Genomic DNA, 27,481 nt, shown 5'->3' on the forward strand with positions numbered 1-27,481 from the left:
CGATGTTTACCTCTGTAAGTTCGTATCTGCCACCATTACCGCGCAGCGCGTCCCGCCCCACCTGTGCACCGAAGAATAGCTGAGTAGGCGCACCGTGCCACAAGATGGTGCTAGCTGTTTCATGCGCATCGGCCACAGTTGCTCCGAAAGACAGAGAAAGAAAGAAAAAAAAAAGCTACAAGCAAAGCGGCACGGTGGTGCCCGTCCCGCATCTCTCTCTTTCACGATACCAGGCTGACGCCACTGAAGCAGCGTGCAACCAACGGTTCAACCCAGTTCGAAGATGGCGCCGACAAAGCGCAAAGCTGTGTCGCTTGACACGAAGATGGATATTTTGCACGACTCTCAATGTGGCTTCAAAGTGAGCGCCCTTGTGAAGAAGTACGAACTCGCCCAGTTAACGATATCAACCATCTTGAAAACCGGGAGCACCGTGATTGTGAAGGCAGGAGCTATCAGCGGCCATGCCGATCAGCGGGAAAGGGTTAGAGACCCTTTGTACGCGCCGATGTTGAAGAGCCGCTTTACCAGTGGTTCATCAACAAGTGCTTCAAAAAGGTGGGCTTTGTGTGTAGGGTCGAACTTCCCCAACCCACTGAGACCAACACGGTGCAAGCCGCTGACATAACCGAGCTCTAGGAGCTCGTTCCTACTGGTGACACAGGTAGTGCGTCGAAGGAGGAGTTTTTGACTGCAGACAGTGCTGCCTCGTTCTGCGATGAGGTCACTGACGAGGTGATCGCCGAAAATGTGCAAAGTTGTGCAACGGTGGCGACGGCAGCAGCGAAAGTTACAACGAGATTGACAGTGGCTCCTTGACCCCGACCTCGATGACCACGCAAAGTGCACTGTCGTCGATCGACTCCTTAATTGATTTTATGCATGCTAAAGGATTGCCACCAGTGTTGGCACAGCAGCTGGAATCCATGCACACCGCGGTTGTAAAGCTGAAGCTGGCGCAAAAGCAAGTGCAGATTTCGGACTACAGTCGCCGACCGATTTTCCGGACTACGAAAATTCAGACATGCCCGATTATTCGGTTAGCTTCGCGGCACCACCACTCTCCCCATAGACCATAATGTATAACAACTGCGAAAAGTTCGGACACCTTGCAACCTCTCGTCTGATTTTTCGGACACTCCTTGAGCCAACTCGGTTGAGAGCACCATGCATCGACTCTGACCGGTGCATGGTTCGACCATAGAAAAATAGAGGAGGCTATAGTTCGACTTGCTGAACGCCATTTTTGTTTTGCACGGAGCTTCCTTGCTGCCCTAAGAAGTGGCGCTACTGGAAATCCCCACTCATCATCATCGCTTCTGCCTGGTTCGATAGAGTGGCTCTGCAGCAGTTCCGGTTTCAGCTTAGTAAGCCATCATGTCAAGACAATCCAGCAGCTGATTTGTTTCTTCGGGCACGACGCTGCGAGCAGGCCACGTTTTTTCGTTTGTGTGACTGGTGTCAGCATGGTGGTGCTTGCTTTGTGTGCTGTGTCGAGGTTTCGGTGATCCAACGTGGCATACGGAAACATGGCGTCAAGTCTCTAATGGCGCCGACAGTGCCCGCGCAGACTGCGCTGGAGAATGCCGGCAAGCGGGTGCCGGGAGGCTAGGATTTGTCGCCTTCCGATGTGCACGCTACTGACGCCGAAAATGTTCTGCTGAGACCTGTGCAGTGGTTCCGGACACAGTGTTACGACTTGAGGTGGTCCCGTAGCGCTCGTCACCCGTTTTGTGACAGAGCGCTGGTAGTGAAGACTCCGAGTCAGGCGCCGGTGAGAATAACGAAAGGGACTTTATACATTATTTACAGGTCGTTATACAGGACAAGATCGGATCGGCATGGGGGCCGAGAGCTCACAGCAAACGCGACTGTTCCCGCATGGCGACTTCCGGCGAGACTCCAACGCTTGACACAGCTCACTCCACTCGAGAGCAGCACTCAGCTCCCGGTGGGTCGGCGGATCCGGTTTTCCAGGTGGCGGTGTCGGGGCTTAAACACCAGAACACCGTGAATTCAAAGCGCGCTGCCGTAGTGGTGAGCGCTGGCCGCGCCATCTATCCCAAGCGCCGCGAAGTAGGAGGCCTGGGCTGCCACACCGGGAGATCCGACCCGGCGCAAAAGCGAAACTTGGGCTTTTTAGCTGGGCGGAAGGTGTGTTTAGCGTTTTTTCTAACCTGACATTTTCGCTGTCTCGATTCAATCAAACTTCAAGACCTCATGCAAGTCCTCAATGGCCACACTAAGTGCCGTGCAAACTGCAGAAGCGAATACATCGGGTAAGTACGCTATTACGTTTGTACAAACCGCGTGCTATATGCTAGAACACGTGTGAGCTGTAAAATATCCGTATGTTTAGCACGTAATCTGTGAAGGAATATACAGCACTGTGTTATTGCCATATGGTATTAAAGGTTGCGTGATAAAGCTTTATGAAAATTTGACTTTTCAACATGCATCACGCGGCAAAATTTTGCCCGGGCGTATGCTTCGCGACGAGTTTCGCGGAAAGCGGTGTTTCTCCCATAAGTGCGCAGAAGCATGCGGAAAATTCCTCGTTGGTGTCACCTATTCTCCTTGCGTAAGCACGGTACATCAGACACATTTTCTCGCGCCTGCGGCGCTCGTTCTGTATCAGTCATGCCGGATTATACCATTCTCGCGCTTTCCGGGGCTCTAGCTTCAAAATAGCCTCACTGATTCTCCCGGTGGAGCAGTAGGGGCTGTTGTAGAGACAGGGCCTGCTCTCCTGGAACAGTATCTTCGCTCGAGCCGGTCTTTTCGTTTTGTGCTCTCCGTGACTTTTCAAATGCGTTTTTTAATGGTCCCCTTTGAGTTAAAATGTTTTGAAAGCACGCAACTGCCAAGCATCACCTGCGATACTGACTCGTGCATTTTTACTGGGTTGCTAGTTCTTCCTATTCACTGCAGCTATCCACCGGTGGCGCAGCTTGGCGTTCTTCGTTGCGGATGAAATTCGGTGCAAGCTGAAAACACCGCACCGGCCCGATTCCCTACGTGTGTTGTGCTCTTTGCAAACAGCAGTAAGTAACCCGCTCTTTTAGCGCTGGTTGTTTTGGCACCCAAACAACGCAATGCCGCCCAGATGCCTTCTTGTACTTTGGATCCGCGTGAATGGGCACATTTCCGTACTTTGGAGTCCTAGAGCTGGCGCTCGCCATGTCTACTGGTCGCCGACCGACCGGGCAACCCGGGAGCGAGAGTATGCGTTCGGTTAGTCTGGGTGCGAGGCTATCGTGTTCTGGTCTATAATGCCCCGAGAAACCATTGTCACTCAAACGGCCCAATACAAAGCCAGCACTCGACGGTCGTCCGAGAAGTCCAACCAGCGACCGCGCTGGCCACCCGGTTCAAAGTTGCCGCGCGCGGTGACTTCCAGGCACAAGGAAATACGGCGCCGGGCTGTCTGGCACTTTGTTGCACGTTTGGACATGTCACTCGCCGATGCTTCTCCTCAGGACGCCGCTGCTTGACGGATCAGCATCTTGACTTGTCAAGGGAGAATTAGGGCGCTGTGCCTTTTGGCACAGCCCCAGGTTTGTCCAAAGGGCATTCTCGCAGGATAAATTCTGCATCTTGTAGATTCGAAATCCGGGCTGGTGGTAATGGCACAACAGCATCCCCGCCATCAGATAAGGCGCCGGGAAGACTAGCTGCCTCCACGTGGCTCGGATGCCAGGTGCGCACGTTCGTCAGGCTCGTCCAAGTTCACGTCCAATGTCCACTCGGAGCCACCATCGTGTGCGGACGTGAGGTTTGGAGCTCCTGCGTCGGCAGCAGACGCTACAGCGTCTCACGCGCTCTTCCTCGCCTATTCCGAGCACGACTACGGACGCTTCCTGCGACCATCGAGCTACACGTGTGACGTGCCTTCGCTGCACTTGGCCTTCTTCCCGCTTGCGAGAAGAGGCCATCGCAGCCTATGATGATGGCGTTTCGCTCGCCAAGCGAGCGCCCGCCGCCCGTGCGCCACCGACGCCATGCTAGCATGAGCCGGCTGACGCTCGGCCCCGCGTCCCTTGACGAGCTACGCGCCAGAGAGGATCTGCATGTGAGGGCCTCAAGCATGCTGGGCGAATGGCTTCGTCAACGGGCCACCACCACCACTGCTCCACCCGTGGTTCCCTCACAGCCTGAGGCTGCCCCCGTCGACACCACGTATCCGTCAGCCCCCGAGGTAGCCTCGAAGCCTCCCGCGGAGCGTCTCTCAGCAAGCGAGGAGCCCCATGCTTCAGTCCCGCTCCCTTCTGACGACGAGGAGATGGACCTGACGAGCTCCAGAAAACGAGCTCGCGAAACGGAGAGCGACGACGACGAGGCCACCGCGCGTCGCAAGCAGCCGCCGTATGCTCCCCCCAGCGCGGAGCAGCACGTCGAAGCCAGCGGCCACGTTGAGCAGGCAGGCCAGGGCGGCGCCATCTTGCCACCCTCCCGAAACGCAGCCGCCACCCTCTCCTCTCCGGCCGCCCCAGCAGGAGCCCCTCCGGAAACAGCGTCTGCTAGCGCTTCGGCTGCACGCGTTCACGCTACCGACGCGATGGAGCTGGCGGACGCACCTCCCCCCGGCTCGTCCAAGCGGGGCCCCGAGCACCCCGCGGCGCGGTTCCTGAAGGACCCGCCACGCCAGCCTGCCCCGCTGCCGAAGCGAAAGGGGAAGAAGCACCGGAGGCACAACAAAGCTCCTGCCGTTGCCTCGTCTTCGTCTCCTGTCGCTTCGGACGGCTCGCGGCGCCCGCCCGCCAGCCCTGTCACCCCCAGCGTGCCTGCAGCGGCTGTACTCAGGCAGACACCACCCGCCAGCGAGCCAACCTCAGATGGCTTCACCCTCGTGCAGTCGAGGTGGGACAGGCGGCGTGCGAAGGCCCTGGAGACTGCAGCACTCCCGGTGGACCCTGCGGTCATCGGTACGGTCCTCTTCCGGCCCTCGGCGCCCGGCGGAGCGTTCAGGGGAGCACCGCGCCTCGCACTTGCGGCGGCCCTCTCATCGCGGGCCGGTGTTGCTGCGGTGCGCGTCAACCACAGGCGCAACATCGTGGCCGCCGACACCACCACGCGGGAATGCCAGGAGGAGCTGCTGGCCATAACTGCGCTGCATGGCATCTCGGTGACTGCCCGACTGCCGGCCGTGCGTGGCTAGAGCACCGGCTACCTGCACGGGGTGAACGGATTACCTGCGGACGCTGACCTGCTAGGAGCCATGGAGTCTAGCGTTCCAGTACTGTCGGCGACGCGGGACGGGAGCACCGTCACTGTCCGGTTCGCGGGACCGGTCCCCCCTGAACACCTGAGCCTCTTCAAGCTCGGCTTCAGGGTGAGGCCGGCCAGGCCGCGTCCGGTGCAGTGTCGCCAGTGCGGCCGCTTCGGGCACGTGCTGGAGTCCTGCAGTTGGCCGTCCGACTGCATCTCCTGCGGCAAAAGCCATGCGGAGGGCAAACCCTGCCGGACGGTTCGCTGCAGGAACTGCGGGGGCCCCCACAGGGCCGACACCCCCGCCTGCCCCAAATGGCAAGAAGAACGCCAGGTGGCAACTATCATGGCTTCTTCCACCGCGGCACTGTCGAGGCGTGCTGTCAGGGCGGCAGTCAGGGAGGAGCAGCAGCAGCAGTCCTCAACCTTGGCGCGGTCATATGCGAGCACGCTGAAAGGCCCCAGCCCCGCACCCAAGCGTCCAGTACCAGCCCCTCGAAGCTCCCGCCGTCAGGAGACACGGGACAATGCTGCCCTCCCCGGCCAGGCTACTGTGGATCAGCTGGTAGCAAACCTGCTGGTTACCATGCAAGCAGTCGGCGCTATGCTGCCAGCTGACCACCCGCTACGACCCATCTGCCTGCAGGCAGTGGCCTTACAACAGCCACCGAACCATCATGGCCAGTCCCACTGCTGAATGTCGGCCGCGTATCCTGCAGTGGAACTGCAACTCCCTGCGGCGAAGGCACGCCGAGTTGGCCGAGCAGCTGCCTCTGCACGACTACGATGTCCTTGCCTTCCAGGAAACGTATGCGCGTGCAGAGGAGGTCTCGCTGCCCGGCTACGTCGGTTACAGCAGCCCCACAGAGTGCCGACGCGACGACTGCGATGCTGCGCCCTGCACCGACGCGGCGCACCCGCCTGGCTCCCCTCGCGCAGCGGTGTATGTGCGTGCCTCTCTCCCGCACGCCCTCATCGCCACGGAACATCTGTGCTGTGCAGTGGTCGAGTGCGTGGCCGTTACCGTCCGTGTGCGCGGCACCAATACGTCGGTCGCGAGTGTCTACGTGCGACCCGCTCTGCAGTGCGACATGACGTTCCTGTCGCGCCTCGCCGCTTCGCTCGCGCGTGACTGTGTGGTGTGCGGCGATTTCAACGCGTATCATGGGTGCTGGGGCTCTGCAAAGACCACCATCCGGGGGAAGAACTTGATGGGCGCGGCCGGTGCGGCGGGCCTTGCCGTCATCAACAGCGGCCAGCCCACCTTCGCCCGACGCAGCGGGACCGCCACAGTGATCGATCTCGCGCTTGTTTCGGAGCGCTGCTCATACGAGTGGCAGCGTGCCCCGGACACCGCGGGATCCGACCACTTCCCCATCTCCCTCTCCCCCGTGCGGCCGAATCGCGGCGCCACGCGTGTGTACACGGTCGTGCGCTGGCCCATGTTCCGCGATTTCTGTGCCCAAACCCCGCGCGGCGACGATTTCTTCGCGCACATCGCAGACTGCGCGAATCGGGCTTCGATGCGTGTTGCCGTACCTGCCGATTCCCCTTGCCCGGACATCAAGCTCCTCAATGTGCGCGCCGCTCGCCGCCGCGCTCAGCGGAGAGCGATGCGAACCGGAGCCGAGGCGGACTGGACATTGTACAACCGCCTGGACGCTGTGTGCAGACGACACGCCCGTCAGCTGCGCCGCCGATCTTGGGCCGGCCTCTGCTCGTCGCTCGCCCAGCCGTGCAACGAGCGCCGTGGATGGCGAGTCCTCCGGGCCCTCCTGAACCCGAAGGCACCGCGGTTCCCGGTGCTAGTCATCGCCATAGCGCGCGGGATCAGCGAGCTGGAGCTCGCAGAGCTTCTGGCGAACGCTTTTGTTGCCACCCCTCCTGCTTCCAGCGCGCCCCCGGCTGTGTTACAGGCGCTGTACGCTGCGGTGTTCGTGCGGGGCGAAGCTCAGACAAACCACGCACCGGCAATCACAAGCCTGTGCGAGAGTGACTTCACACATCACGAGCTGCGGCGGGCCCTGTCACGCGGCCGGCGCCGCCGCAGTGCGCCTGGGGCGGACGGGATCACGCTGCAGATGCTGCGAAACCTGGACGAGCCGCAGCGCCGCCTCCTGCTCGACGCTTACAACGATGTCCTGCACAGCGGCTCCCTCCCGGATTCGTGGCGACATGCTGTAATTGTCCCCGTGCTGAAACGCGGCAAGCCACCTCACAGCCCTGCCTCATACCGGCCGATCTCCCTCACGTCTATCCCGGGCAAGACGATGGAGGCGATGGCTCTGTCCCGGCTCCAGTAGATTGCGGATGCCCGCGGTGCTCTACCTCCCGAGCAGTGCGGCTTCCGCGCTCGCCGCTCCACGGCGGATTGCATCGCTATCGTCGTCGGCACCCTCGAGCAGGCCAGGCTCGACAGGGAGACTGCCTTCTTGCTGCTCCTCGATGTCCGGAGCGCATTCGACTGCCTCCCTCACGCCACCATCCTCTCGGCCGTGCGGGCGCTCGGTGTGGAGGGCAGGCTCCTTGCTTACATCGAGGCCTTCCTCGCCGGGAGAACATCAGCTGTCCGAGTCGGGGGCACGGTTGGCTCGCCCCGTCCTGTGAGCTGCGGTGTGCCTCAGGGAAGCGTGTTGAGCCCGTTTTTGTTCAACCTTGCCCTCGCGCCCATCATCGAGTGCATCCCCAAAACGGGCCGCTTCCCTGTGCGTGCTGTGCTCTACGCAGACGACATCGCGCTTCTAGTGCACGGGCCGACCTCTGCGACGGGGGAGATGCGCTACCGGCTTCAGGAGGCGCTGGACGGCGTCGCGAACTTCCTGCGCGCCATCGGCTTGCGGCTGTCGTCGACGAAATCCGAGGCTATTCTTATCCGCCCCTGCGGTGTTCGCCGCCGCACCGGCTGCGTGCTCGTCGATGGAGTGCCCCTGCCCTGGCGCGTGACAGTGCGGTACCTGGGGCTCACGATAGACAACCGCCTCACATGGTTCGCTGCTGTGCGCCGGCTGCGCGCTGAGATGCGCCGAGTGGAGAGTGCGGTGCGCGGCCTTCTCGCCCGTGGCGACGGCTGCCCTGCCTCGTTCGCGGCGGCGCTCTACTCTGCGGTGGCACTGCCGAAAGTGTTGTACGCGCTACCACTGTGTCGTGTCAGTGCCCGGCTGTGGAAGCTCATCGACAGCGACCACCGCCGAGTGCTTCGCATGTGCCACGGCCTCCCTCGCTCATCACGGGTTGCGGAGACGCTCGCGGAAACTGGCGCGTGGCCCGTCTCTTTGACGGCTGACCTGCGTGCCCTCGGTCACCTCGAGCGCCTCTCCTGTGCCCCGGACGCAGGACCCATCCTGTCCCTCATCCGCTGCCTGCCCCAGTCACGAGTGGGAACAGTGTGCGAACTGTTTGACAGCCTGGTGGTCGACCCTCCGCCCGTACCGCCGACCTGGCCACCGCCACACCAGCGCACGCCACTTCACGTGTGTCTCGACCTCCCGGGCGTTCGCTCCAAACATCGCACGCCTCTCTGCGCTGTACAGCAGGAGGCTGCTGCCAGGATCGAGGACGACCTGGGAGGAATGACGCACTTGTATGCCGATGGCTCCGTCCTCAGCGACGGCTCGGCGGCTGCCGCCTGTGTTGCTCCCGCACTTGGCATCACGAAGCAGTGCCGGCTCTACTACCGGGCTTCCTCTACCACGGCGGAGATAGCGGGACTTCACCTCGCTGCGGACATCCTCGAGGAGTCGCCGCACATCACCAGCGCGGCGATTATCTGCGACTCGAGGTCCGCGCTGCAGCAGCTGCTACTCGACGAGCGCGCGCCGCCCCTTGCACAACGCGTTGCCGTCCGTCTGCACGCAGTGCAGGGGCGATGCCACCTACGCCTGCAGTGGATCCCCTCGCACGTCGGAGTCGCGGGCAACGAGACGGCGGACCGGCTGGCCAGGCGCGCACACGACTCGTCGACCGCGCTGACAGACCGGGTGAGCTCGCTGGACACAGCGCGACTTCACTTCAGACGGGAGCTCGCGCTCCGCCATCCCGACGACCGAGTTGCGCAGGGGCGCCCACCGCGTCATCTCCCGCAGACCGGATTCACTAGCAAGAGCGCGCCTTCCTCCTCGCCCTTCGGACCGGTTCTGTGTGGCCCGCCGAGCAGCGGCATCGACTGCGTGGAGCCCCCTCTCCCCTTTGCGGCGACTGCGGCGCGATCGAGACACTCCAGCACCTGCTGTGCGAGTGTCCCAACTTTTCGCTCGCGCGCGCGTCCCTTGCCCGTGTCTACCGTGGGCACGGCCTGCCGTGCGACACCGTGACTGAACTCCTGCACCCCTCGGGCTGCCCTTCACGACACAGGACACTTCTACGTGCTCTCCTGACATTCGCCGAGGCTGTCGGCCTCGCCGACCGCCTTTAGCTCCCTCACATTTCCGCGGCGTGCCGTTTCTGGTGCTCTTTGTCTCCCCCTACTTTCATTCCCTTCCCTTTGTGCAGCGCGGTTGAGGTGTCCTCTGCTGAGAGACAGTTACTGCACTGCACTTTACCCCAACCTTTCCTTCCCATCAAGAATCTCCTTCTCTCTCTCTCTCTCTCTCTCGTGACGTTCCTTTTCCTTCCTTTTCTCCTCGCAACGTTCCTTCTCCCTCTTTTCCTCCTCGCGACGTTCCTTGATATCCGCCCAGGCCTCTTCGGCTTCCTCAGCCGTTACGTCCCCAGTCCTCATGACCTCAAGGATCGCATTCTTTCTTTTGGTTGAGCCCAACTCAATGCCCAACTCCTCACAAATTTGGAGAAGTTCCTTGACCTTGTACTTCTCCATCGTTCACACTGTCCGTCCTCCTGCTGTTTACCCTTTTTGAATATACCTGCTGTACGCTACTATAATGCTACTAGTAAGACATCCACAAGTATTTCACACACTGCCCTGTTTACCCCCTCAGCATCCCTTGGTTTTCAAAACACTCTCACTAGGCTTGAAACACACAAGGTTAACACAATGCAACACCACATCCTTCCCTAAGCTACTATAACCAGTGTCAGAGAAAGTCTAGTGTTTGAGGTAAACTTCAGGCACTCACCGCGCCGAGGTAGCCGATGCCGGTCAATCCCCTAGCTGCCATCCACTGTTACGACTTTGAGGTGGTCCCGTAGCGCTCGTCACCAGTTTCGTGACAGAGCGTTGGTAGCGAAGACTCCGAGTCAGGCGTCAGTGAGAATAACGAAAGGGACTTTATACATTATTTACAGGTCATTATACAGGACAAGATCGGATCAGCACGGGGTCCGAGAGCTCACAGCAAACGCGACTGTTCCTGCACGGCGACGTCCGGCATACTACAACGCGTGACACATCTCACTCCACTCGAGAGCGGCACTCAGCTCTCGGTGGGTCGGCGGATCCGGTTTTCCAGGCAGCGGCGTCGGGGCTTATAATACCTCAAGAAACCATTGTCACTCAAACGGCCCAATACAAAGCCAGCACTCGACGGTCGTCCGAGAGGTCCAACCAGCGACCGCGCTGGCCACCCGCTTCAAGGTTGCCACGCGCGGTGACTTCCAGGCAAAAGGAAATACGGCGCCGGGCTGTCTGGCACTTTGTTGCACGTTTGGACATGTCGCTCGCCGATGCTTCTCCTCAGGACGCCGCTGCTTGACGGATCAGCATCTTGACTTGTCAAGGCAGAATTAGGGCGCTGTGCCTTTCGGCGCAGCCCCGGGTTTGTCCAAAGGGCGTTCGCAGGATAAATTCTGCATCTTGTAGATTCGGAATCCGGGCTGGTGGTAATGGCACAACAACCGTCTCATTTGACAGTTTCACAGGTGCTCGTGCTGCTGTACTGACATGCGCAGAACTCGATGACGGCGAGATCATTCGTCAGGTTTCTGCTGTACCGCCAGACAATGACTCTCGAGTCGGAAGATGACGCACCATGTGCTACGCTGCCGTCGCATGCGGAGCGTGTACAAGCAGTGACTGTGCTTTCAGCCGCCTATAGGACCCGTACGACCCTCTCCGAGATTCAGGCATATCTGACTGCGCGTAAACGGAACAGCGTGCAACGGCGCAATCACGATTTCTTCAAGCCTACTGCCAAGCCCGAATAAGTGCGTGGAAATAAAGGATTTCATTTTTTTTTCTTAATCTGCTTTATCGGACACCTGTTTATTCGGACATTTCCGCAGTCCCTGTGAGGTCCGAATAAACGGTCGGCGACTGTATTTTGGCGCGCAACCCTTGACACAGTCATTGGAGCTATAAATAAAGTTTGTTTTTCACAGCCTACTTTCTACATCTATTCTTTATAGCAAGTAGCGAATTCGAAGCTGCAAGGGTATGTTCCGCGTTTTTTTTTCTTAATAACTGCAGTCCAGATATAGTGATCATCGGTTATAACGATCATATTTTTCGTCTTTCTCGATATCATTATAAGTGGACTGCACTGTATACAGCGCCGCGAACAAGCCCAAAAATGGTCAATGACATATATTTACGGCGCAGTCTGTACGTTTGAACGGCGTGCCAATTTCTTGACTTTTTCCTTTCTATTATGTGCTGCCACTATGTGGGAACATTCTTGGTTTTCGTTGCATGGTTTGTTTTAGAGCTAGTTTGCTCCCGCACGTCTATACACTACTGCTCGCGCATCGGTGCGCGCGTGGGTGGGCGGCGGTTTGGATTTTGCTCCGCAGGCAGTTTCAGCCTCTTTCGCTAGCAAAACTGATAACTATCTCATTACTAATTGCCGAAAGGGCTACCGCTTGTTTCTTGCTCGTTTAGTGCTCGCAAGGGTGCGCATAGGAAGGATGCCGCCATGCATGCGTTACCTTTGCTTTTTTTTTTTGACACTTGTGAAAAACTAATTGCCTCTGGTTGGTGATAAGATCAAGATTAGCGGAAGTTTGTCATACGTTTTGCTTTTTTGACGGGCACACAACCACACAGTTTTCTTGGGTGCACGCACCTACGCAGTTCGATTATGCTATGGATGTAAATACAGTGAAAGCTCGTTAATTCGAACTTCAATAATTCGAATTTATGGATAATTCGAACTGTACGATTTGGTCCGGCCAAGCTCCATAGAAGTCTATGTGTAAAAAAGTCCGTTAATTTGAACGCGAGAAGGTTCCCTCACGGATAATTCGAACTACGCTCGCCTGGCACACGGCCAGAGAAACGCGCCTACTGCCTACACACAAGGCTGTATTGCCTCCGAAACGGAGAGAACGTCGAGAGAAGGCAAAATCGGACAAAAATCTAACCGACGCGGGGTCAGCCAGAAGGCAGCGGCGGCTGCCGCCTCTCCGTTCTACGTAACCTCGGAGACTTCTTGCCCGTTGCGAATCTCTGAGGCTTTGCAAATCTTGTACAGCTGCTAATGTTGTGCGGAGATGGCACGGCAAGCTCCAAAACACAGCGAATCAAGTACGTCGCAGCTGCGCTTGCATCAAGAACCAACGAATCAGGGCCTTCGCCACCTTCACATGTTCAGCGTCTTTGTCTCGGCAGTCTTCATCGGTTGTGCACCTCTATTTTCAGCTTAGGAGATATCGGCCGTCGCGATTCATTGGGATGGTGTTAAGCCTCGGCTAATGTTCGTTTCGGTCGACATCGGTGGTGTGGCACAGTCAGACCCAGAGCTTCGACTTGAAGATGGGCACACGCCATCACTTTCTGACACGCCAAATTTCTGAGATGCCCTACTGCTTCCAAATCGCAGTGTACTGTTGCCCTCTTTCACTTTCGTTAGTTCGAACTTTCGTTAATTCGAACTGAAGCGGCTTCCCCTTGCGGTTCGAATTAACGAGCTTTTACTGTATTAGTGTAAGAGCAGGAACAGGTGAGAGTTCTAGCATGCACATCTTCAAAGCCTTGAGCTATGTGTATAACAATGAATCAAATTTTTAATTTTTATAAGTTTATCTCCTTTTTTATTGTTATTCATGAATGAAGAGTACATATACACTATCGCAAAATATTTGTTTCTCACTTTACAGTCACGTTAGAAAAATTATGGTAAATTTTTTTCGAAATAAGTCCCTAAGAAGAATTGGAATCTGCAATAAAAAAAAAAACAGACCCTGGGCGGTCGCATATGGCAAAAAAAAAAAAAATCAACCCTGAAAGGGTTAACGTTTGTACAAGTAAAAGTACACCCGCCCCTCATTTGCATAGAAAAGTTACCTCAAAGGTTTCCCCCCCCCCACACACACCCTCTCCCCCCCCCCAAAAAAAATATACTGGCTATGTGCCTGCTGCGCCAGTCTAAGGAGTCACCAGTCAGTCTAAGGAGTAGACTCACTTCATACAAGATATGGTGGAGGTTCGCTGGTGCCAGTCCAGCAGGACGTGAAGTTCTGCCTAATATTTGTAAGAAAAATGTTGTTTTTGCTAAACAGGAAACATTTGCTTTCAGCCCACACCGCCTAAGAGCTAGAATGGTAACTTTCACACTCTGTCGCCAATTAAAGTAGAGACATTTCACATAGTATTTAAGCATTTGGTCTGCTTTTCAGTAAGCTGTTTTCCACAAATTGTATTACATATAACTGTAAAACAGGTGTTCTTGAAACTCGTACCTTTAAAAATAAATCTGTTTAGCTTTCTATTGACTAAAGCATGTTATTGAAATCATAATAGTATATTCATTAAAAAATAACTACTAATGCCTTCTAAAAAGGGCCACTTTTCCCACTGATTGTAAACTCAGCAAGTTTAATCTTCTTCTGATTAAAAGAATGAGGCATGCATTACTTCTTTTCTTGTTACAATATCAGGCGCGTGTAAATTTAGGTGCCCAATGTATTTCTCTGTGGTTTCATAAAAACTGGGTGCAGATTAGGAGCAGGGCATTTTCTTTTGTACACATAGTTGTTTGCGTACACTAACTTTAAGGTAAGCAAAATGTAAAACTCCTCAATAACTGCCGATGTAATGCAGTGTTAGTATCATGTATTTTACTTTCTTCTTCTACTCAATCTAATTGTCCTTGCTTCACCAGTGTTGTTCCAATCATTTGTAGTTATAATACTACTTTATTTACTATCCCCCTCGTGTATGACCTCACAAGCGGGCCATTAGCTGTACTCTGAAATCAATAAAAACCTCCGATGTAAATAAAATGTTCACAAAAAATGTAAACAATTATACAGACACGTAGAAAAGAAGGCAGAGGTCACGTGCAGGTAACAAACATCAGCGTGACTGCAGTAATGCAGTGCACTTTAAAGCATTGACCCACCTCTGGCGGATGGCCTCAAGCTTCTCAGGGTCAGTGACCAGCACCTGAACACCCATGTGCATCTTGGCCTTCTGCAGGCTGAAGTCCAGGCAAGCTATCTTGGCACTGGAAACCTTCTTGGTCATGGCTGCAATAGAAAGGGCACCCATCACTGCTGCACAGGCCCAGAGGAACCCACCAATGGGTCTGTCCTCCCAGCTAAACAAAAATTCTAGCTTGCAGATGTAATTTCTTTCCCGTCTTAGTACAGTAAAAGCTTAAGCCACAGCTCATTTATCTTTGGATAATCCAAACTAAATGGCACAGTCCAGTAGAACTCTATATAACTCGGTGTAGGCTATGTTCACACTGGTCTCGAAGCAGGCGGAAGTGGCAAAAACTAATTTTTGCAATTACTGCCAGGCAATAATGCATTATGTGATGCTATTATTTATTAAAAGAACTCGAATCATCATTGGAAGCAGATGTGCAAGCAACTAGCTACATTAGCATATTTATTATTCTGACAAAGCCACATAGACAAATACCTGCACGTTAATCTTCAAGCTAAATGTAGTGTAGTCTTAGCGCAGAACACTTCTTAGTATTATATTCACTGATGACTTACGCAGCACTTCAGGCTTACACAGGCACAAGCTACAGTTTTCAATATGTGGACACTGCATTTCTAAGCATCACTTCCCAGAAAGAGCATATACAGACGAACCTAAACAATATGAAATGCTTGGTACATATCTAGGAAAATACTAATACATAAAATCCATACGATGCATAAAAAATCACAATCACAGCACTAAAGTGAAGGTGAAGTCTTGATAGCTTTCTGGTAAGGGTGTGAGAATACCGAATAGTAGCACAATCAAATCTCGATATAACGAATAACACGGGACTACTGAAAATCGTTCGTTATTCTGAAAGGTTGTTATAGTCAAAGCCCCAAAATTTACTATTCTGCCCATCAACCCATCAGTTTATAAGCTGTCACCGTTTGAGCTATCCACAAAGACGTCGCTGTTGGTTCTCGGCCCACACTGTTGCCATTTTCCATAGATTCCGCTGCCACACACCACTGAAGCACCGTATACTAAGTGACGCATGCAAAGCAGACGCTGAGAAAACTACTGAAAAAAAGGAAGCTTTATGTCGCCTCCAAAGCGCGATGTTTCTTGTTTGTTTTTCACATCCCTTGCCATGTACAGTGCAAATGTTTTACTCGAGCCAGACACATGAACTATTCCACAGTGCAAGCCCGTGTAAACGACACCACCTGGAAAGTTCAAAGTGCAACTGTGTGGCATCCGTGCTTCTACGAAGGTTGCACTTTTCCGCATGTGTAGCTAGCACAGCCGCAGAAAGAGGCATGCGCAGAGAGAAGGGCGAAAGAAGAAAGAGACATGCCTCCATTGCTAGGCAACGCTTGCCTGGGCGGAGTATGCACACGCAAAACACAACGCGTTGTCACCTCCGCAATAGATTTTTAAAAATTCTCTCCACATTTTTTTTTTTTTACTGAGCACTGTCCCAGGTTTTCCAAATCCGTGTGCCACAGTGTCCACTTTCTACGCCTTGTCTGCTAGCCTACTGTTTTGGCTGCCGGAAAAAAAAAAAAAAAAAAAAAAACAGGGAAATCTAAGAATCCCCAGATTTCGGAATATTAGTTCACAGTACTGAGATGCTAACATGGCATAGACATTGAATATCAATAGGTATTCTGAAAAGTTCAGCATTTTGAAGCTCGCAGTACTGAAATTATTTTACACTGAAATCATAAGGTCAGCTGCAGATTTCTGAAAAGTGCGTTAATGTGGTGGTCGCAATAACGAGGTTGCACTGTATCAAACTGAATACAGAAAATTTACCGTAAAAACCGGAATATAGGTCGAACTTTTTTTCAAAAAACCCTTCGCGAAAAGTCGACCCTCGACTTATATACCGGACATTGGCAGAAAAACTACGGAAGTCTTGCAACAATGGGCGGATGAAGTAAACAGCCGCCATCGCCATCATCAGCAGCGCGGCGTTGGTTCTTTATGTGTCTTTATTCTAAGGCGTGGTGACATTGTGGCACCGGCATTTTGCGTTTCCACTGTTGCAGAGTTATATTAATTAAAGGCTGCATTTTCATTTTGTTTCGAAATGAGCGGACGCCGACGTCAATTCCCCGTCGCCTTCAAGAAAAAGGCGATTGAGTACGCGGAAGCCCACGGCAACCTGGCGGCACAGCGCGAACTTGGAGTATCTGAAAATAGCATTCGGTAGTGGCGGAGGCAAAAGCAACGTATTACAACTTGCAGCAACCAAAAGGAAACGTCATTTCATGGCCGGATCGCAGCGGACTGCAGAACTGGAAGGCAAGGTTGCAGAGTCCGTCCGAGAGCTGCGTGTAAGACCGCTGCTTGTTGTCGAATGCATTCGTTTGAAAGCGGTAGAGAGCGCACGCGCCTATGGACTGGACAGCGAGAAGCACTCGTCATCCGACTCTGTTCAAACGTGTTGCTCTGATTCGGAGTAGCACTTGCAGACTTCGTGCCCTTCTGTGTACTGTACAACCGACGGATTCTTAACAGTATCGCGCGACCGTCGACCCGCGTGTTTGTCAGCACCTTTTATCATCACGGCACGGAGCGGCGAAATAGCGAAAGTAAGGCCATGTGTGCACATGCACGTATCTCGTTTGTTTCGCTGCTCAGCGCCGTTAATACGGTGTTGACAAGCTCGCGGGTCGATGGTCACACGATACCGCTAAAAACTTGGCCAGGTGCACGTGCAAGCAGCATTTAAATAAATACTGTCACCATTGTGCAACCCACTGAGTCGCATTTGTTTATAGGTAAGGGTGTCATGTCTTTCGGTACTTTTGCCACTGAAAAATATTTTTTCATTTTTAGAATTCATTAGTTGGGGGATCGACCTATATTCCAGTCCATCCTATAGTCCGGTTTTTACGGTATCGAAGTATAACGCTTACATATTTGCTCACTCGGGGGAGCATCCGAGCTCCAAGAAAATTTTTTGAATCACATTGGTTAAGGAAATAGTGCACGTACAAACAACATACACAAAACAATTTTACATTTATAGTATTTCTAATTATTCATTCGCTATAAAGTTTCGTGAGAATGGCTCCGGTGTACCAGGCAGGGTGTGATGTATGCTTGACAACAAATTGCATCTCCATTTGGGCGTTGTCTCCCAAAGTGATACATATTGGAAGAAGCATGTCGCAGCCGACAAAGAAACGAAAGTTTTCGTCATTAGGAAAGAGGGCTTGAGTAATCGCCCAAGCTGAAGCTGGCAAGAAAAATAAAACATCGCTGAAGAATTTGGAATTCAAGCAAGCTCTCTTTCAACAATATTGAAGAATACAGACGCTATAGCCAAAGTGCTTCAGGGACATAGGCTAAGTACAAGAAACTGACTTAGCTGGTGCACGACGCCTTAGATAGAGAGAGGGTCTAGGCATTCAACCGAGGCACGGGCAGGCTAGGCCGAAAGGAGTGCCAGCCAACCTCGTGCCATGTTTGATAGCACGAACAATGTCAAATTTTTCTTCTAGGCTGGGCACCCGGTTTTTGTCTGAGCCTCGGCATGACGCGAGCCCTAGCATGCTGATGCCACAACAGAAGCCAGAACTTTCTCTGGCACAGGGCCAAAATGATATGGCATCACCCTTTCAAGCGCCCTCTGCGTTAACGCTTGGAGGCCGTTCCAATCTCTGAGGCTCATTCTGCCGGGCCGACCTACTGCCGTGATTACACAACGAAAAGTGGAAACACTGTGTTAACAGACACGTACGAAGTAAGCTGGTATGGTTTATGCGAATACAAAACACACTAAGTTCAATGGCCGCCGACTCAGTGATTTGACTTTACTACTTTTAAAATCAAACTACAGTTTAAGTGGGTACAGTTTAAAGTGGTTTTACTGCAGTAGATATTCAAGTATTCGCACACGATTACTTTCTTGACCTTTCTCTTCCCTGCTGAGGAGAATCTTTTGCCAAGTTTTCTTCACCTGTATTGCTGCCACTTCAGTGAGTACATACACAACATGTCCAGGATCCTGCAAGACTGCAAGATTTCACACCCCAACCTCGAAACTGCACCCCACTGTCAGTGTTCCCCCAGGCTGAGACAGCGGCTCAGGGATTAGCATTATTCTTGGCAACCCAGACGAGTATTCAAGTCAACCAAAAATCCGAAACGTTGTACTAGCTGCATTCTAGATGGGACTTTTCGAAATTCAGATGAAGCATGATTGCATAATTCAGATTTGTTTGTACAGTCGAATCTCGTTAATTCAAACTTTCGGTTTATTCGAATCGACACTGTCGTCCCGTCGAACTTATGCGTACAGTCGAACCCACTTATAATAATACCGGTTTTAACAATGTATAGGTTAAAACAATTAAAAGCTGCTGCACCATCAACTTTTGTATGTTTTATATGGGGCAATAATCCGCTTACTACAATATCCTCACGTTGCATTATCGGTTATTACGAAGTCTGGCTCCTGTGCGTCCCTGCCAAAAGGTAATAGAATGCAAAATCCTTGAAAAGAAAAAAGAAAGTGACATGCGAGCCGCTGCATGATCACCCACAACCCCAACTGCCCCGGCGTGCATGACTCCCGTCACCCTTCCACCCCTCTGAACAAGAATGGGCTGTGCCCATAGCTCTGCACCGTGCCAGCATTTGAACCAGGAGTGGACCGCGCTAACTGTGCTGCCGGTGCTGCTCCCAGATTACGGCAGCCTACCTAAATTGCTCGCTGGGCCAGGGCCTCACAGTTGGTTCTTTATTCTATGGCCCTCATTCTGCGCAATTCTGCTAACGGATTAAGTAGCTCTTGTCTTTGTTCATTGGGACTCGCTGCTGAAATGGAAGAGGGCTGATCCGCCTGCTGATCAGCAATGCACGACGTTGCCAGTGAAAAAGTGCACTGCTCTAGATTTGGAAACGAAGTCCGATGAGGCGATCGTCGCGAACGTGCTCGTATAGGATAGCGGCCCCGATGGTAGAGCTGATGCGTTAGGGCAGGCTGCCTCAACATTGTCCCGGCGGGAGGTCCTGTAGCTGATTCAGTCCCTCATAGGTTCGTTTTCGCGAAGGACCTTCTGCTTCACTACGTGTAGAACCTGGATGCCTTGGAGAAGGATGTTGGCAAGCTTCGCGTAAAGCAAGCAAGGCCGACAGACATGCGGTTTTCTCGTGCAAGCCAGTGGAAAGTACACGGCAAGATGCTTGTAGCGATCACGTCCCAGCAATCCTTTTGAATTTCTGAAGCGGAGATGCTGCCGCGACAACCTTCCCGCATTGCTTAAAAGGCGCCTTTTGAGGCTACCAAAAATTATGCCTCGACGGAACTCGTATGTCACTTGCCGCCCGTGACCCCTCTTTGCAGTTATAGCAGTGCCATTCTTGAACGCCGATCGCCGCGTCTTGTGAGCAACACGCGATCGGAGCAGATGGGAAGCAGAGTTAAAGGGCCCCTTACTAGGTCTGACCATTTTGAGCTGACTAGCGCTGAGCATAATTGGCTCGATAACAATCGTGTCTGCACGGTATTACATCGCTAAGCGTCACGGAAAGATCTGAAATTGCAAACCGAATGCTGTTTTTCCTTCACCTCGCGGCCACCACGCTCCAAGCTGGAGGATGACATAAACGTGCTAGTGCGCCTACGTACACGTGTTCGCACTGTGACGCCGCTCATGGTGACACGTGACTTCAAGAATGACAAGCCAACATCTGTTATTTGTGTAATATGTTGCTAGAATATATGAATTTAGGCTTAGAGAAATAATAGAAGACACAAACCGAATGTCTGCACATTTGTGTTTTACTTTGCACCGCAGCAAGAGATGTACCGTAAAAACCGGACTATAGGTCGGACCCGAAAATAAGTCGATCCCCAAACTAACGAATTCTAACAATGAAAAAAATCTTTTTCAATGGCAAATGTACCTAAAGACTCCCTTACCTTGAAACAAATGCGAATCATGAACAACAGTGACAGTATTTATTTAAACGCTGCTTGCATGGGCACCCGGCCAATTTTTAACAGTATCGCGCTTTTATCGACCCGCGTGCTTGTCAGCATTTTATTAAGGGCGCTGAGCGGCGAAGCAAACGCGATATGCGCATATGTACATGTGCGCTTACTTTCGCTATTTCGCCGCTCTGTGCCGTGATGATAAGGTGCTGACAAACACGCGGGTCGACAGTCGCGTGATACTGTTAAAAATTGGCCGAGTGTACAGTAGACAGAAAGGCACGAAGCGCGCAAGCACTACTCTGAATCAGAGCAACACCTTTGATCAGTCGTCCGAACTAGAGTCGGATGACGAGTGCTTCTCGCTGCCCAGTCCAGAGGCGCGCGCTATTCTACCGCTTTCAAACGGATGCATTCGGCAGTCACAGGCAGCGATCCTACACGCAGCTCCCGGACAAACTCCGCAACCCTGTCTTCCAGTTCTGCGGTTCGTCCACGAAATGATGTTTTCTGTTGGTTTGCTGCTTCTGCCTCCGCCAGTACCAAATGCTCTTTTCGGGTACTCCAAATTCGCACTGTGCCACAAGGTTGCTGTGGGCTTCTGCGCACTCAATTGCCTTGTTCTTGAAGGCGACGGCGAATTGCCGTCGGCTTCCGCTCATTTTGAAACAAAATGTGAAAAAGCAGCCTTTATAGCCAAAATAACTTTGTGAGAATGTAAACACCAATTGGTGATGCCATAATGTCGCCATGCCGCGCTGCTGCTGATGGCGATGGCGGCTCTTTACTTCATCCGCCCATTGTTGCAAGACTTCCGCAGTTTTTCCACCAATGTCCGGTATATAAGACGAGGGTCGACTTCTCGCAATGGTTTTTTGAAAAAACGTTCGACCTATATTCCGGTTTTTACGGTACTTAAGTTTCATCTGCTTGTTCCTATGCCATGCAGTCGCAAGCGCAGACACCGAAACAATGTCACTGTCTACCGTGTTCCAGCGTGGGATCATGCTCTGTGACCCGCTTGTGTCTGCCTCAGTATGTGTGTAGCACAGACTTATACCACTAGTCGGGTGTCGTCGGGCGGAACGCGCAATATCGTGTGCTCAACAATCTCGCCAGCTCGCATGTGACGCCGTCAACGGAAGCATGCGGTGCCGCAAAAAGCATAAAAAAAAACGAAGGCGGGATTGTGACGTATGTGTCACGTGATCCTCGGGGACCGGTATGAGAGAATGGAAGGAAGGAATTTCGTTTGCAGAGGCTAAACGGGGCAGTGGAGAGAGCATTTATGCTTGCAGTGAAGCTTGCTTCCTGAAATCATGGGTTTGCAACCCTGAAATATTTCTATCTCGGCTATTAATGAGCCGATTCGAAAAATTTTTGTGGCAGAACGCTCCCTAGAGCAGAACTTCCAGCGTATAACAAAAATTTGCTACAGGGCCTAGTGAGGGACCCTTTACGGGGAGACACGGGTCTTCTGGCCCAAAAAAATCTAAAAAACCGACTTTTTGTAAAAATTTTTTTCGCAACCTAGACGTCCTAGAGAAGCTATTGCTGCAATAATAACACGTTCTGACGCGTACTTATGTTGTTATTGCACTCTGAAGTAAGCTTCATCACCACTTTCGCTCGCAAACGCCCCTCGAAAAGAGGCAAATTCAATGCCTTCGTCTACGCCAACCGTTACCTGCAGCGCGGCCATTTTGGAATCATTCGAAAGCTGGATTCTTCTACATTCCGTTTTCAGTGGAAAAAGACCACAAAGTCTGGCTACTATGAAGGTACACGCTCTCGAAAAAAGGGGAATACTTGCACAGCATTGGCGCCTTTGTACCACGTGGGGTAAATCCTGATCTCTGCAGAAGGTTTGAAATCTGGGCCAGTTGGTACATACTTGAACGAAAAAACCAGTCAAAAACACAAAGGACAAGAGAAGAAGTTCACGACACAACGACTGGACTATCAACTGTGGTTTATTAGAATCGGTGTAGTCCCAGCAAGGGCAGCAGAGCATGCGCAACCGCATCATCACTTATCACATAGCATGAAAAGACAGCACCGTTTCTATCGGGACCGACATAGAAATTCAAATTCTTTTTCTTGTAAGCGCACCGAGGTTGTACTAACGCAGTCATCACCTAATAAACTGATGAAGTACGCTTCCAAGATTTCACGCTCTTCTTTGCCCTTGCCCCTACCAAGAATCATCACATTGCTAAACAATGAATAACAACCACACTCGTTGCAATGGCGAGGCAAGTTTGCACCGTTATCTGACCCCAGGGAGGAGTGGTGCTCACGCAGGCGGTCATTAATACATCGACCGGTTTGGCCTATGTAAAATCTTTCGCACGTGAGAGGGAACTTATAAACAACCCCTGCAGCACATGCCGTGAAACGATTTTCATGCTGCGTTGTGCAAACATGGTTCCTTGCCCTGCCTCGAGAAATGCGCGAACACAGACCCGAAAGCTTACAAGGGGCAGAAAACAACACTTACTCCCTGCTTGGCGGCAACTTTCTTGATACTGTGGCTCACTTTATGTACGTACGGCATAACTTCAAGTTTCTTACGTTCAACAGCCCCACCATCTACCAGCTCCGTACGTTCCTTCTTTAGCCTCTGAAGCAGCGATTCAGCCACCGCTTTCAAAAGAGGCGGAGGGAACCCTGCGGCTTCTAAACGTTGGGATTGTGCGTCAAAGCTACTTCTAATGGCGTGGTGACAGCTTCTTTCAAGTGCATTGCGGAAACAATTCATTGCAATCCCTCTTTTTACAATCTTTTAATGTGCAGATCCAAATGGTAAAAGAGCTTTCTTGCCCCTAGGTGAAAACATCCAGCCCAAATGCCCGTCGTCACAGAATGTTAGTTGCAGTTCTAGGAACCTGATGGAATGATTGCTAGGAAGTTCATGAGTGAAATTAAGAGTGCGTGAAGAAGCTTTAAAAGCAGTCAATACATCGTCTACTGCTGCGGGCATAGTGTCATTTGGTAAAAGCTCTAAAAGTACTAAAAAATCGTCCACATACCTAAAAACTTTGCACACACGCTTGTTTAGAAGGAAGCCTTGAAGTTTCCTGTCAAATTTTGCTAAAAATATCTGGGAAAGCACTGGGGCAACACTAGAGCCAATACATATTCCTTTTTTCTGAAGGAACAAGGAACCTTTTCATGCTATGTGATAAGTGATGATGCGGTTGCGCATGCTCTGCTGCCCTTGCTGGGACTACACCGATTCTAATAAACCACAGTTGATAGTCCAGTCGTTGTGTCGTGAACTTCTTCTCTTGTCCTTTGTGTTTTTGACTGGTTTTTTCGTTCCTGATCTCTGATTGGTCGACCGGGAGTTTCGTTTCTCCGATGCGAGACGCCATGTAGACGTGGTTTGCACGCAGTTTAGTGCGCCGTAGCAACGCCAGGGGTAGCACACTCTCAAGTTCAACAAATGGCCGCAGAGGACGAAAAAATCGAACGCGCGCCACTGCTAACAATACCAGCGTAGTAGAATCCCTTCGAGATGCTTACGTTAGTTCCAACATTTCCCGGTAGAGGCGTCGTATTAAGTGCAATTTTATCTTACAACCTTTCTCTTGCAATTACCGAAGCATTTTTGTTACATAAAAAACAGGGCAAAATTATCATTGCTAATTAGATATTGCACTCTTTGTTAGTAAGTTTATTGTTTCTTCGTCATTATAAACGCAAATAGCGTTCAGCATCATCGATCTTTCATGTGACCTTTGGCCTGGATTTAAAATTTTTACCAGTATTTTCGAGTGCACGGCGGCACGGATTTATTCAATCGTGCACTCAGACTGGTTGCTTCTTTCTTTCTAAAACTAATTTCTTGCACTTCGATGTCTTGCGTTATTTAACTTGGGTTGAAGTTATGTGTTTGCAAGCGGACATTTAAGCCCGGAAGTTGGGTTTCGATCGTGAGCCATTTGGAACACGTCTGCATCGAAACAGGAGCAGGATTTTGCTGTGGCTGACAACGGCAATAATGGTGAGTCATTTAACACCGCTGCTTGATTCGTTAGATAATATCCGTCTCATTACCTTCCAGGCGGGCACAAGTTAACGAACTAGATCCTGCATTACATATGGGCAGTCAGGATCTCAGTTGCCGTTTCCTAAATAAACCTTTACTTGCGAGGCTGTCGTTCTACACACACAACCAGGAAAGAAAGACCGATATCGGAACGCGCGTCTCATTTTTCAACTTATTGTAGCCGTGGTCGTAGGTGACTGAGTAGCCTTATCAATATACATTTTAAACTTTTTTTCGAGTCCGCCGGCAACTAACTTCTTTCGTCCACAAAACCGAATAATCCTTTGGTAAAATGAAGTGAAAGTACAGAATTTAATGTATTAAACAGTTGCAAGCATGATAATTCATCCATATTTCGTACTTGTTGGTTCCAAATGTTCTTGCTGTTCAGATTGGTTTACCGTAGGGCATTTATTTTTGCAGTAGTGAAGCGGTGCATCACGTTCGAGCAGAAAAATAATGCATCAGTTCTAATAGCTTCAGGACTTTCATGCATTTGCTTGTGGAACCAGTGGTGTGATCTCTTCTAGTGTATAAATTAACGCACATATGTTCTCATTTGTGATCTTAATTATACTTAAGCTGTTGACATGCATTGTAGTTAGGCAGACGTCAATTTTATGGACAATAGCAATATTTATTTAACACGTTGCTTTAGCACTCTAGAACAAACAGTGTACATTTGCATGTGTTCTGTAGTCGCAAACCATTACAGTATATATGTCACACCTTTTTACATTTCATATTGCAAAGTTGTGCTTTTTCAATTTCTGATTCAGTCAAAATTTCTGCTCCAGACATGCAGTAATGAGGACGGCACCAGTATAAAGCAACACGCTCCACGCACTAAACAGAAGCTGCTGCCTGCTACAATGTCATTGTGTGGACGTTGGCTACTACTACAAGATAAACAACACATGGTTCAGAAATAAATATGTTTGTTACATGCTGCATTGGCTTGCTGTTTGCAGCAGATATGAATGTTTGTTCATATTTATGGTTCAGTACAATTGGTTCGAACATAAAAGAAAACACACGAGTTTGCCTAATCTGTGCTCTATCTCATGTGTCACCGTTCTGCCCCAACAGAGTCTATGCCAAGCACATCTTGGTCATCACAGGAGCTCCTATCTGCGCCAACAGGAAGGGGCTGGAGCCGAATTTGCAAGGCTTTTACACCAAGAACAAAGAAGTGCATGCAGAATGATATGGATGAGATATAAAGTCTGCAGAGGACTGTGCCATGACTGAAAAGAGCTTCAGCCACCATTCCACCAGCACTGGCATTTAGCTGACTCATCCAGTTAACTCAAAAAGGACTTTCTAGAAATTCTTCATCTTCAGATGCACCTGCAACTTCTGACCAAGCACGGACGACGCTGGCCAAAAGAGTTTCGTCAGTTTGCCCTTAATCAGCTTCCTGGCCATGTCAATTCTATTTGTGCCAAGTGTTATATTTCTTCTATAAATGCAAGCTTTTTCATTGCCCATTCTCGCTAGAGATCATTCATCCTCATTCAAACATAAAGGTCAACCGATTCTTCGCTGATACTTAATACCAGTCATTGTCTAGTAGTCTAACATATCTGTAGCAGTGATTTCTAGTGTATGTTGCTATGCACAATTCCTCTCCTGAAATAGCTGATGCAGCATCGGCATTTGTCTTGCATTAACCTACACACCGTGTGCTATGTACCATTTTACTTTTCTTGATGTTTAAAGCCTTCAAAGCATGCAGAGCGGAGTGGTTTCTCTCTTGAATGTAAGCTTTCTCATTTTCCATATTCCTACTCTCGATGATTACTCTTCTTCCTCGATAGCCTGCGTCTTTGCGCAAGCTACATTGAAGTGACTGATTGCAGAATCTGGTTTTGCTGCCCCACTTGGTTGTGGTAGCCATGTGATGTTTCTCGGATGCGGGAGCCTGGTCAATTGCATTGGTAAGCAGTCTCTCGAGGTAGGCATTTGCTCCTGCAGTCCGCACAGCGACAGACTCCCAGTATACACACACCGTGACTGGTGCTCCCCGTTCGTTCTTTCCTGTTGCAACGATGGGCAAATTGTGCTTGTGGCCTACCTCGGCGTTATTTTGCTAAAAACTGAGACCAGCATATATGCTTACATGGTTCGCAGTGTATGAAGTTGATAGCCGTATGGGTGGAAAGGCCCACAATAATGGCTGCTGAAGGTGATGCCTACGAAAGCGACTTGTCCATATTGAGACAATGTGGGACACCAAGTGTGAGCCACACATTAGCGGCCTCCGAAAGAAAAGAAACGTGCAGGTTGGAAAGGAGTCAATGCTTAACTGATGGGTAGTCCATGTAGCTGTGTAGGCTGCGGCAGCAGATGCCTGCGTCACCTGATTGCTTCGCACTGCAAGTTGCTCATCTTTAACAGCGACTGTCGCTGCAAACAGGTGGGACACTCTGTCCAATCTGTTTCTGCTGCTGGTTGTCACTCGTTACTAGACCACCACGTGTGACGAAGGCAAGCATTACGCCTGTAGGTAGGCAGCTGAATGTACCGTAAGAGACCTGTGTATGTGAATTCTCACTGTTGCCATATGGTTTGTAGCCAATGTATAATGTATTGTCTGAACCTTATGTGGTGATTGATTGCTGTTTAATTTTGCTGTTATGTCACTTAATTAAATTATGGGGCTTTACGTGCCAAAACCACTTTCTGATTATGAGGCACGCCGTAGTGGAGGGCTCCGGAAATTTCGACCACCTGGGGTTCTTTAACGTGCACCTAAATCTAAGTACACGGGTGTTTTCGCATTTCGCCCCCATCGAAATGCGGCCGCCGTGGCCGGGATTCAATCCCGCGACCTCGTGCTCAGCAGCCCAACACCATAGCCACTGAGCAACCACGGCGGGTGTTATGTCACTTAGTTACGGGCGCAGTGTTATGTTTTTCGAATATTGCAGCCTGGTCAGTTGCACTGGGAAGCAGTCTCTCGAAGTAAGCATTCGCTCCTGCAGCCTGC

At 51.3% G+C, this 27,481-nt stretch overlaps 1 protein-coding gene across 2 annotated transcripts in view; it reads right to left on the reverse strand.

Annotated features, from left to right (window-relative positions):
* The window catches only part of CCT1 (chaperonin containing TCP1 subunit 1), an 88,419-nt gene that overhangs the window by 36,247 nt on the left and 24,691 nt on the right, over positions 1-27,481 (reverse strand). For both annotated transcript variants that reach the window (XM_065434625.2, XM_065434627.2), the window contains exon 7: positions 14,442-14,568. In XM_065434625.2, coding sequence (XP_065290697.2) covers positions 14,442-14,568 — 127 coding nt within the window. The remainder of the gene's footprint in view (positions 1-14,441; positions 14,569-27,481) is intronic.

The sequence above is a fragment of the Dermacentor albipictus genome, chromosome 5 (genome assembly GCF_038994185.2).
Source record: "Dermacentor albipictus isolate Rhodes 1998 colony chromosome 5, USDA_Dalb.pri_finalv2, whole genome shotgun sequence".
NCBI classification, from domain to species: Eukaryota; Metazoa; Arthropoda; class Arachnida; order Ixodida; family Ixodidae; genus Dermacentor; species Dermacentor albipictus.